The sequence below is a fragment of the Phoenix dactylifera genome, chromosome 16 (assembly GCF_009389715.1).
Source record: "Phoenix dactylifera cultivar Barhee BC4 chromosome 16, palm_55x_up_171113_PBpolish2nd_filt_p, whole genome shotgun sequence".
NCBI lineage: Eukaryota > Viridiplantae > Streptophyta > Magnoliopsida > Arecales > Arecaceae > Phoenix > Phoenix dactylifera.
The window spans coordinates 6,120,686-6,133,217 of NC_052407.1; the positions used below are offsets into that span (position 1 = coordinate 6,120,686).

The 12,532-nt window shown below is 52.0% G+C and overlaps 1 protein-coding gene across 1 annotated transcript; it reads right to left on the reverse strand.

Annotated features, from left to right (window-relative positions):
• Positions 1–11,375: 11,375 nt before the first annotated feature.
• LOC108511386 lies at positions 11,376–12,192 on the reverse strand. The gene has a single exon (XM_017843351.3). It carries the CDS (start codon positions 12,052–12,054, stop codon positions 11,737–11,739), a length of 318 nt encoding a protein of 105 aa, XP_017698840.1. The 5' UTR covers positions 12,055–12,192; the 3' UTR covers positions 11,376–11,736.
• Between the last annotated feature and the right edge of the window lie 340 nt (positions 12,193–12,532).

Here is a 12,532-nt window from a genome sequence, read left to right on the forward strand (position 1 = left end):
ATGCTGACTCCCAGACGACCCGGCCCAGCTCGTATATATGACCCTGCTCGGATACAGCCTGAATCGAGAAGCCGGACGCCTTGGCGAAAATTCGGAGCGCCGATATCGAGCTCGGCTCGATCTCCACCGACCGTCGAGCTCGGCTCGATCTCCACCGACCGTCGAGCTCGGCTCCATCTCCACCGATCATCGAGCTCGGCTCGATCTCCATCAAATACCTCGACTACGGTCGGGATGCCCCGATCCCTCGGGATGACGGGAGTACCCTTGCGGTCTCCACCATCCATCGAGCTCGGCTCGATCTCCACCGACCATCGAGCTCGGCTCGATCTCCATCTGTCGAGCTCGGCTCGATCTCCATCAAATACCTCGACTACGGTCGGGATGCCCCGATCCCTCGGGATGACGGGAGTACCCTCGCGGTCTCCTCCATCCATCGAGCTCGGCTCGGTCTCCACCGACCGTCGAGCTCGGCTCGATCTCCATCTGTCGAGCTCGGCTCGATCTCCACCGACCGTCGAGCTCGGCTCGATCTCCACCGACCGTCGAGTTCGGCTCGATCTCCACCGACCGTTGAACTCGGCTCGATCTCCACCGACCGTCGAGCTCGGCTCGATCTCCATCAAATACCTCGAGTACGGTCGGGATGCCCCGATCCCTCGGGATGACGGGAGTACCCTCGCGGTCTCCACCATCCATCGAGCTCGGCTCGATCTCCACCGACCATCGAGCTCGGCTCGATCTCCATCGATCTCCACCGACCGTCGAGCTCGGCTCGATCTCCACCGACCGTCGAGCTCGGCTCGATCTCCATCAAATACCTCGACTACGGTCGGGATGCCCCGATCCCTCGGGATGACGGGAGTACCCTCGCAGTCTCCACCATCCATCGAGCTCGGCTCGATCTCCACCGACCGTCGAGCTCGGCTCGATCTCCACCGACCGTCGAGCTCGGCTCGATCTCCACCGACCGTCGAGCTCGGCTCCATCTCCACCGATCATCGAGCTCGGCTCGATCTCCATCAAATACCTCGACTACGGTCGGGATGCCCCGATCCCTCGGAATGACGGGAGTACCCTCGCGGTCTCCACCATCCATCGAGCTCGGCTCGATCTCCACCGACCATCAAGCTCGTCTCAATCTCCATCGATCTCCATCTGTCGAGCTCGGCTTGATCTCCACCAACCATCGAGCTCGGCTCGGTCTCCACCGACCAGCGAGCTCGGCTCGATCTCCACCGACCGTCGAGCTCGGCTCGATCTCCACCGACCGTCGAGCTCGGCTCAATCTCCATCGATTATCGAGCTCGGCTCGATCTCCATCTGTCGAGCTCGGCTCGATCTCCATCAAATACCTCGATTACGGTCGGGATGCCCCGATCCCTCGGGATGACGGGAGTACCCTCGCAGTCTCCACCATCCATCGAGCTCGGCTCGATCTCCACCGACCGTCGAGCTCGACTCGATCTCCACCGACCGTCGAGCTCGGCTCCATCTCCACCGATCATCGAGCTCGGCTCGATCTCCATCAAATACCTCGACTACGGTCGGGATGCCCCGATCCCTCGGGATGACGGGAGTACCCTTGCGGTCTCCACCATCCATCGAGCTCGGCTCGATCTCCACCGACGATCGAGCTCGGCTCGATCTCCATCTGTCGAGCTTGGCTCGATCTCCATCAAATACCTCGACTACGGTCGGGATGCCCCGATCCCTCGGGATGACGGGAGTACCCTCGCGGTCTCCACCATCTGTCGAGCTCGGCTCGATCTCCACCGACCATCGAGCTCGGCTCGATCTCCATCTGTCGAGCTCGGCTCGATCTCCACCGACCGTCGAGCTCGGCTCGATCTCCACCGACCGTCGAGCTCGGCTCGATCTCCATCAAATACCTCGAGTACGGTCGGGATGCCCCGATCCCTCGGGATGACGGGAGTACCCTCGCGGTCTCCACCATCCATCGAGCTCGGCTCGATCTCCACCGACCATCGAGCTCGGCTCGATCTCCATCGATCTCCACCGACCGTCGAGCTCGGCTCGATCTCCATCGATCTCCACCGACCGTCGATCTCCATCGATCTCCACCGACCGTCGAGCTCGGCTCGATCTCCACCGACCGTCGAGCTCGGCTCGATCTCCACCGACCGTCGAGTTCGGCTCGATCTCCACCGACCGTCGAGCTCGGCTCAATCTCCATCGATCATCGAGCTCGGCTCGATCTCCATCTGTCGAGCTCGGCTCGATCTCCATCAAATACCTCGATTACGGTCGGGATGCCCCGATCCCTCGGGATGACGGGAGTACCCTCGCAGTCTCCACCATCCATCGAGCTCGGCTCGATCTCCACCGACCATCGAGCTCGGCTCGATCTCCATCTGTCGAGCTCGGCTCGATCTCCATCAAATACCTCGACTACGGTCGGGATGCCCCGATCCCTCGGAATGACGGGAGTACCCTCGCGGTCTCCACCATCCATCGAGCTCGGCTCGATCTCCACTGACCATCAAGCTTGTCTCGATCTCCATCGATCTCCATCTGTCGAGCTCGGCTCGATCTCCACCAACCATCGAGCTCGGCTCGGTCTCCACCGACCAGCGAGCTTGGCTCGATCTCCACCGACCGTCGAGCTCGGCTCGATCTCCACCGACCGTCGAGCTCGGCTCAATCTCCATCGATCATCGAGCTTGGCTCGATCTCCATCTGTCGAGCTCGGCTCGATCTCCATCAAATACCTCGATTACGGTCGGGATGCCCCGATCCCTCGGGATGACGGGAGTACCCTCGCAGTCTCCACCATCCATCGAGCTCGGCTCGATCTTTACCGACCATCGAGCTCGGCTCGATCTCCATCGATCTCTATCTGTCGAGCTCGGCTCGATCTCCGCCGACCGTCGAGCTCGGCTCGATCTCCGCCGACCGTCGAGCTCGGCTCGATCTCCATCGATCATCGAGCTCGGCTCGATCTCTATCTGTCGAGCTCGGCTCGATCTCCATCAAATACCTCGACTATGGTCGGGATGCCCCGATCCCTCGGAATGACGGGAGTACCCTCGCGATCTCCACCAGCTATCGAGCTTAGCTCGATCTCCACCAGCCATCGGGCTCGGCTTGATCCTCGCCGACCCTCGGTGCCTGGTTCCGATGTCAGACCCAGGTCGCGATTCGGGCATCTCGAAGCCAGCGGTAGCTCCGTGTATGAGCTCAAAGGGCTACGACCCCATGCTTTGGATTAAGCTCGGGGCCGTCCTCCACGAAGAACAGTTCGCGGCACGGGGCATATAACCCCGAAAAGGTACGCTTTGATTGGCGTCTGTCTTGCTCGATACGCGTGTTCCATTCATTTTTATGTCGGATACTTTTAGCGGAAAGCACCTCGGCCAATATTGGGGTCCTCCGCCGAGCCGACTACGAACTGAAATCTGAGCCCTAGGTCGGTTTTTCGGCCGCTCGGTAAAATTTAATCCCGAGCTCGGGGGGTGCAATTCAAGCTACAAGCTGGCTACCTAATACAATGATTAGAGCACGGCGCCCCGCAGCTGGGGCTCCGAGATCTACAACCGCGAAACTGCGACTCAGATCTAAGAGCTCGACAAGCTCGGGCATTTTTTCGGTCTGAAGCGCCTTAGCAACTCGGGAATCCGCGCAGCAAAGCCTTGGAGAAACATTAGCTAGAAAATGCGCTAGAGTTGGAAGAGCGAAAATTATAGAATATTCTCATTCAAAAAGCCCGAGGGCCAAGTACAAAATTAAGTCTCGGCCGTGTGGTAGACATGGGCCGACCTCATGTTACAAAAGGAAAAGAAAAAGCACAAAGCTAAGAGGCGGCTGTCGCGGCGTCCCCGGCCGAGATCTCCTCGGGCTCGACTCCAACGCCCTCGGCTTCGGCCCCCTTGGCAGTAGTCCCAGGCTCGCCGCCTTCAGTGCCTCTAGGCGCGACCTCGGGAGTGGCTCCCCGAGCGGCCTCTTCCGCGGAGGCCTCCAGAACTGCCTCTCCGGTCGCCTCGGCTGGTTCCGCCCCGAGGCCCTCGACTCCAGCTCCGGGCTGGAGTAGACTGAGATCAAAATCGGGGCAGAGCTGGCGTAGTTGATTATGGAAGTCGTTGAAGCCCTGCATGAGCCCGTTCACGCCCTCCTCCTCCAGCAGGTCGCGAAACTCTTCCGATTCACGGAAGTGCTTAACGGCATTTTGGGCCTGCTACCGGGCCTCCTTCTCCCGAGCTTCGCGTTGCTCGGCCTTCCGCTCCAGATCCCTCACTTCCTGCTTGCGGACGGCGAGCAGGGACTGGGCCTCGGACAAGCGGGCCTCGAGCTCTTGGGCCTTGAGGTGAACTTCCTTCACCTCTTGCTCGCAGATAGCGAGCGTCAAAGTGGCCTCGGCCCGACGCGCCTCTACAGCGCGCACCTCTGACCTGGCCAGGGCGTGTGCGCCCTTCTCCTCTTCGAGCTCAGCGGTCAGAGCCCGAATCTCGTCCTCGGCCGCCTCCACCTTCGTCTGGAGCATTTTTTGCTCGGCCTCGGATGCGAGGCACCTTGCCTCAGCCTCCTCCTGCCCGCGCTGATGCCTTCGGGCCCGGTCCCGGTAGTCTTGGACTATATGCATCAGCGTCTCGATCTCGTGAAGGTGCTATAAAAGAGGGAGATGAGAAACAAGTCCAGTTCAAAACAAACTGGTACAAATGTAAAGGTTTAACCCTAAGAGTTAAGGGCACCGCATTTAATCCGAACCGGCACTTCGAATACGGAAGCGTCGCGTCGGATCGTGTGGTCTCATCATGAGCCCACGACACGAGGACGCTTCGAAAAACGAAAAGGGGATGATAAAACATCTCTGGAGAAAGAGGCGCTGCCCATTAAAAGCGTCTCGAAACGCGCGATAATTCAAAATCTCCTAAACCACATTAATACTACTTCCCGCGCTCGAACTTCTGAACAGCTCGAGCTCAGAAGTCGGGGGGTAGTGTTGGGGGGAAAAAGTGTCGCCACGTTTTGATAAGCAGACCCCTCCGAGCAGGGGCTGACCGAGCAGACCCCTCCGAGCAGGGGCCGACCGGACAGACCCCTCCGAGCAGGGGCCCACTGAGCAGACCTCCTCCGGCTTGGGGACACTCAGTCTTACCAACCTGAGGACGCCTGAGTTGCACACTGAGATTACGTCCACCCGCTGCACGCCCGTGCAGACAATTAATGTGTAAGGGTCGTGCAGACACCCGGTTCACTCAACAGTCAAAACGCATGGCCCTTGCAGGCCCCTGGGCTTACTCAACAATTAAAGCGTATGGTTTCCGTCGCCTACAGACATCGAGTCTCTCACGGCAAATCCGCATGCCTACAAATGATGGCGACTCCGTGATGACAGGTTCCGGCCTAATCTCCTACCATGATAGCATTGACTTACATGATCAAGCATTAATGACCAATTGTACGACAACCAATTTGCTCTGTCACGTCACAGGTAGCCCGATCCTCCCTATAAAAGGAGAATTCCTCCACTTAGGGAGGGGGTTTTTTCTTCCGTCTCACTTTTTCTTTCCCCATCAGACCCCTGACTGACTTAACCATCGGAGGGCCGGCGCCGGAGAGCCCGGCCACCGGCTTCTTGCAGGTCTCCTAGAGGATGCCGCCCGCCGACGCGCCGCCACCCAGGCTGTGGAGCTCCTCTTCTCCAGCCGACGGCCACCCCCGGGTCCAATTTCCAGCAACACCTACATATATAAGTATTGTAACTATTCATACCAGCATATCTCATTCAACTATCAACCAAACTATAACTGAACAATTCTAGAGAGTGGCTCCCAATTTTGCCAGTGTCTCCAATCCTAAAAATTTCTGCTACCTCTTACTGCATCAAAATAAAACTACCCCTCTTCCATTCCTGCCTGAGGCAGCCATTGACAAGCACTAATTAAGGAGCAACATTATTGTCTCTTTTTTGAGTAATATTAGAAATGACTATTTCCACCATCTAAATAAACAAACCATGCATATTTTCCTTTACCAATACTCAATGTATGCACATAGAAACGAATGATTATTTCCATGATCTAAATAAAAAAAAAAAACCATGATATCTTATCTATAACAATAATGAAATCCAATCCGTATATTTAACTTTTTTGTACATATAAAACAACAAACTCACTCATTATTAGAGGGTGAAAGGCTATGCGCCTTCTTGTGATTTAATAGTTATTCATCCACTTCCATGTTAGTGTAGCATTCTTCTTATCTTAAAATGCGATTTTTGCATCAATCCAAGAAGAGGAAAATGAAATTTGCACTGTGCGCTCTGCACTCCACCTTCGTTTGTTCATTCTCTCTTAGCATCCATCCTTCTATAATGTAATACACTTCAATCTCTTATTTCAAATCTATCTTAGTTTGGAGAAACAAGGAAAACGAGTGAGAAACAAATAAGTGCACGTATATAAGTCAATTAAAAAGGAACTAAGAAGATGCCAAATTTATTGAAGTGTAAAATACTGTAACATCCGATTCCATAGCAAAAGTGAGCAGTTATTTTATTAGGTAAAATGTTTTACAACCTACTGACAAGAATAAACCATCCTCACATGAGAAGCAAGTGCAGTGTTCGAAGGCGTCAGTGACGTGTCTTGCTGCTAGTTTTATGTTGGAATCTGAGAGTTTATGGTCCTCCCTTATGAGGGCTAAGTATGGCGCACTGTCGATTGGTGTGAGGGTAGAGCGACACCACTCTCCGATCTGCAGGGAGATATGTGCTAGAGCTCCGCTGGTGTTTCCGGCGATCCAGTGGGCCATTGGGGATGGGACTTCGGTGGACGTTCTCGAGGATAGCTGGGCGACAGAGCTACCGATCAGTAGATTACCGATCATGGTGGACACAAGCAGACTGATGGGGCATAGGGTTTGTGATCTGCTAGTCCCAGGTGAGGGGAGATGGAATGAGAATCTGATCTGGGAGGCTTTTGGGGAGCAGTTGGTTGAGAGGATTATGACCTTATCGATCCCATCTCATCTCATGTGGAGCCTGACAGATCGGTTTGGCTGCCGACGGGCCGTTCGATGGTGCGTGCCAGAGATATTCATGCTTGGGCTTGTAGAGAGCCAGATAGGTAGATTGATGGTGGTTGGATATAGAGGATAAGGGTGCATCCCTGGGTGGCGCTTTTTCTTTTGAATGTGGCTTGGGGTTGCCTTCCAACTAGGAGCGTATTGGCCAGGCGGGGGATGAGGATAGCTCCGCTTTGTGAGGTTTGCCCGGATGTTGAGGAGACTATTAGCCATGCACTTCTTCGATGCCCTACAGCCGTGCAAATTTGGAGATGTAAATCTGTGCCATTCCCTACGTTGTGGGAGTTGATGGAGGATATGCTTCGGTATCTAAGCGAGTCTATTCGGAGGCCGACCGCTGCTGAGACAGGTACCATAGTGGCTTACTTAGCCTATCACATATGGTTGGACAGGAACGATCGTCTGTTCGAGGGTAGGCGGTCATCCCCACGGCAGTGATGGAGATAGCCATATGGCATGCGGTAGAGTTTTCAGCGATAGCCACATCGGCTTCACCTGGGAGGGCTAGGGACATCTAGGGTACCTGTCTTGCTATCTCAGTGTCCAGGTTCAGTTATTTTTCTTGGGTACCCCCATCCCCTAGTTATCTTATAGTGAACTTCAATGGAAGCATGGCGGAGGGTGGTGCCTTTGGGGGCGTGGGCTTCGTGATCAGGGACCATGGAGGCAGATTTATTGTGGTTGGAGGGCAGAGCACACCAGGTATGTCAGCCGTGGGAGCGGAGCTGCGGGCAGCTTGGGAGGGCCTTTTGTATGTGAGACGGGTGCTGGGGGCTGATAGCCTATTCCTCGAGGATGATTCGTCCACGGTGATTGACTGGATCCGTGGAGTGGACATGTATGGGGATGGCCACTCTCTGATATGGGATACATGCAGATTGGTGCGGGAGTTGACTTCCTGTCAGATAGCTCATGTATATCGGAAGGCGAGCAGTGCAGCAGACTAGGTCGCCTCTTATGTTGCTCGGCATACTGGGGAGGTCCTCTAGACTAGCCTAGATAGCATTCCACACTCTTTGTATTGTTTACTTTCTTCTGACATGGCCGGCTGTATTCACGTTAGAGGTATATGAAATGAAATACCGTTTTGACCAAAACAAAAAAAAAGGTCGCACCCCACTCCATTTGGAGCATCATAATCACCTCATAAATTACATATCGGCCGCTAGATATAGATAAGGTAGGTTGACCATTCAAAATTTGCCACGTGGCCAACCCACATAGTGTGCGGAGACTCTTTTGCATTTCAACCCTCTCCCCCCTTAACTTAGCAACAACTCGACTGTGATCGCAAACTGTTTCCTAACAAACATGGTACCCAAGCAAATCCCTCCGATCGAGAAGCTCTGGCATGATTTATGGGCGGGATACATGGGTTATTACCCTATAAACTAGCGTATAGCCCCAAACTCTCAGTAGTGAGCTTTGGCCCTCGTCTATATATTGCATTCCTGGAGCCTTCTAGATAATTTCTTTCGACTCTCTTATGCTGTCTCTCTGCCCCTTTCGGGCTTTCTCCTGTTTTCTAAGAGCCGTGTCTGACTTAGACATCGAAGAATCTCCAGCCAAACACACTCCAGTGGGAGTTCTTCTTTATTTTTGTTGTTTTAGGTCGGTGCGCTAGTCAAAGCTGTTCCTCTACCATCTAACGCCAACTCGGAGGTCCACGGTGATGAGATCATCTCTAATCGAGCACAACAGCCATCGGATCATTGCCATAGAGGAGTGGAGCAACCCCATCCAATCTTTCTGATTCAGACGGCAGACGAGTCTTGATCTCCAGCAACCCCGTTAACTCCATGCTTGGGTCGGGACAATTCCTAGCAGTAATAGATTGGTGCTAGAAAAAGAGTTTTGATCCCATATTTAGATGTTTGGTTGATCAAGTAGGTAATAATATAGCCATAAAATCAAGAAAATCATAAGCAGCGACCACAACCACCCAACAGGATCCGCTAGAGTCCCGTTTTGGGTTAGATTCCCCATCCACTCTCATCATCCCAGCCGATGGAGCACCACGCAATTGGTCTTCTCTTCCTCAGCTGAAGTCTGTCAGTGTTCTATCTTCAAGGTATGCCACTAGACCAGGTGCGAGAGGAAGGGATGCTGCTATTGATGGACCGGTGCTACCTCTGGATCTAAACCAGAATCAGGGAAGACGTAATTCAAATATGCACCTGGAATTAAATCACATTGGTATAAAGAGCCGGAAAGGAAGAAGAGGAGGGAAGAAGCAACGGACTGAGCGACGAAGCGACGGGATTGAAACGGCTCTTTGCAGAGCTCTTGGAAGGTTCCTCCTCCATAGGAGCCATAGCTAGATCTATCGGTCATGGCTAAGCAGTTCTGTATGCTCATGCAGTAATTTCAGTGTTGACCACCACCGTCCAAAATCTGCAACAGATAATTTTTTTGTTTTTTTTTTGGTGAAAACGGCAATTCATATAGCTCTAACATGAGTACATCGTGCCAAGTCATAAGAAAGTAAAAAGTACAATGAAGACAGTAAATCTACTACGGATGTCCAAAGGATCTTCCTAAAATGTCGTACAACAAAGGAGGCGACCCAGTCTGCAGCGGACAATTACTAACTAACAGCCGCAGCAAACTCGCCTATCGGAAGACCAGGAGCATCTGTTGTAGCCGAGTCATCATTTTCATCCTTGAAGTTCAGGACGGCCGGACACAGCCTTCTAAATTTCGTCGAGGACTTTGGTGAGGCATGCAGAAGTCGGCAACTTCTCTTGAATGAAACGCGCAAGAGAGCATGCTAGCCCCTAAGAGAGGACGCGTGATGGATGAAAGTGTGCTGAATTCGGAATATTTTGCCGTCTTTAAACGGGAATCGTGCGCTCAAGTCCGATGTATAGTGCCGAATTTGATGGACCCAGGACGTGTTTTGGTTTTGAAATTTAAACTTTAGAGGACCATGCCTGCTGAATTGAGCACGACCAAAAAAAATCCGCCTGGATTGAGTCCGCAACAACCAAAAGCCATTCAATATTCTACAAATATTCTCCTCCTCCCCCTCTTTCTCCTCCTTCTGGTTGACCTCGCCGTGCCAGAGAGCCTTCTCCTCCTCCCGGGTTGTTCGCCTAGTGTAAGTTCTAACTTTTATGTATTGACCGTTGGATTTGGGTGGGTTCTCATCGCCTGCCACCTTCTCTTTCAGGAGCTACAACCCAAGGAGGTCGCCGAAGATTCTTTTTCTTGTAGTGGTAGCCAATCACTTGGATGTACTTTGAAATATTCAGGCCATGGACCGCAGATTGGGTGGCGGCATAGAGTTCAAGCCAAATATGTTTACAGAGAGTCGAATGGGTTGCAAACTGGGTGGCCTCATACGTGACCAATCATTCCGGAGGTGCTCTGTAGGTCGAAAAAAGAGAGCTGCCTAGAGCGCTCTGGAATTTATTATTTTTTTATCTTTTTTTGATATGTCCATACTAAAATTATTTAAATTATCTGTCTTAGCAAAAAAAAAAAAAAAATCTTGGATGGCCTTGGATGACATGGAGTAGATCAATAAGCCAGCAAGCTAGATCTATTTTTTCTATTCTTCTTGCATGCATGAATGAGATACTATCTACTCGCACTGCAATCTCAAAGACAAAAAAACAAAAAAAGTGCTTACCCTACATTCAGAAGTCAGAACCCAAAAGAGTCTACATAAATACGTGTTATTATTCGTGGAAACTTAGCAAAGCTGGCAAGATTCTAATTCTCTCTTCCACTATAGGCCAGAATAAAGTATTTCCCCAGCTGCCGCATATCCCAAGAGAGACCAGTAGATAACTTGGGCACCTTCTCATGCCACAATATCTTATCCACCAGCCGATAACCGTTAGGCACCGATGCATTCGCACCGGCAGGCGAACAATTCTCATCACCCCGATTAAGTTAAACGGAACATGATATCTTATCCACGGTGGTATCATAATCAGACCAATATATCCCTCCTTGGCCCTTGCGATGAGGAGACGCTGGACAGATGGGAGCCTCTCCTGATCTCTATTTTTTAGGGATATATAGCAGAATAAATTCCCTCTATAAATCACATCCATAGGTTCTGCTATCCGAACAGGCCGGCATTAGCATGTCCTTTTGTGCATCGAATAAAATATAACGCTCTCTCTTGTCACTTCTTAATCAGCCTTATTAAATTTTGCACCCTGACTCCTTTTTCTGTTCATTCTCTCTACAAACTACAAAGTGATTAAGCAATGCAAGAAGGAAGGTTCCGAGAAAAATATTAGAATACTGTATTAATATCCAGTACAAGGATCCAGCATTATCTTAAGTTTAAAATATATGGTGATATCCGATTAGGATGAATGGTTTATTTATTCCAGGATATCTCCCTACCGACCGACCAGGCCGGCCATCTAAAAGCTCATGGCACTGGCTATCACAAATCGATAAACGAGTCCAGCGTTCCCGTGGTCACATCAGAGCCGTTGGATACGGACAGCTGTCAAACAACGCACTCGATAGGACGAATTTCATCCAACCACAACCGAATCCAATTATAAGCCACAACACTTAATTATAAAAAACAAAGAAAATTCTCGCTACGTTATATGTACAAAACAAAACAGAAGAATGCACGAGATCGAGCTCATAAGACTCTCCGACCGGCGGCGGCCGGCCGGCCGGCTGGAGTCGAACTACTCTGGCGAGCTTGGATCATGGGGCGGAGAAGACGTCGTCGAGCCACCAACTGGAGGGGGGCTCGCCGTCCTTCTCGCCGAGGTCCGGCGAGGCGCGGAGAAGTGACTGGATGGCGGCGCGGATCTGGTTGACGCGCTTCCGCTGGCGGATGCGGCGGAGCACCATCTCCTTGTCCAGAGACCGTCGGGCGGCAGCGGCGCCGCCGCCCTCGTCCGGCTTCAGGTAGATGCAGCTCGTCACAGAGTTCTGCAGCCGAGGGCGCTCGTCCTTGCCGTTGTCGTCGTAAGCGGAGGAGGACGAATGCAGGGGCTTTTTGGGAATTAGAAAAGCCATGGTATCTTCTTCCCTAAAAAGGCCTCCAGAGGAGCAGAATGGGAATAGCAGTAATAAAGTGGAGAGTGGAGAGAAAACGAGAGCTTGGACGGGTCGGTGCGGGGGGGTTTATATAGCGGTTTGGGGGGGGCCAAAACCGGGTTCCCAAGCTCGTGGTTTCTTTCTTTCTTTTGTTTAGTATTCACGTATTGAGAAGAGACCTTAATTATAAACTTATAAAAATATTCAATTATCAATTAATATACCAATTCTCTTATAGCATCTCCCTGTTTGTATCAAAAAACCTATCAGTCCTGTAGATGGTGGCTGGTAGTGGATGGTCCAGATTGATGGGCCAGGGAAGATGGATGACATGGTATCTTCCACTGGACCACTGATAGAGAGCTTGATTTGGACGCTAGCTTTGTGGGTGCTGTATCATTTTGGAGTTTGCAGTGTGCAGCGTCAAGATCTACTTGGATTCTTAATGGCTGTTTAA

Coding starts and splice junctions, on each gene's coding strand:
- LOC108511386 (XM_017843351.3), bottom strand. CDS start 12,054: ATGGCTTTTCTAATTCCCAAAAAGCCCCTGCATTCGTCCTCCTCCGCT.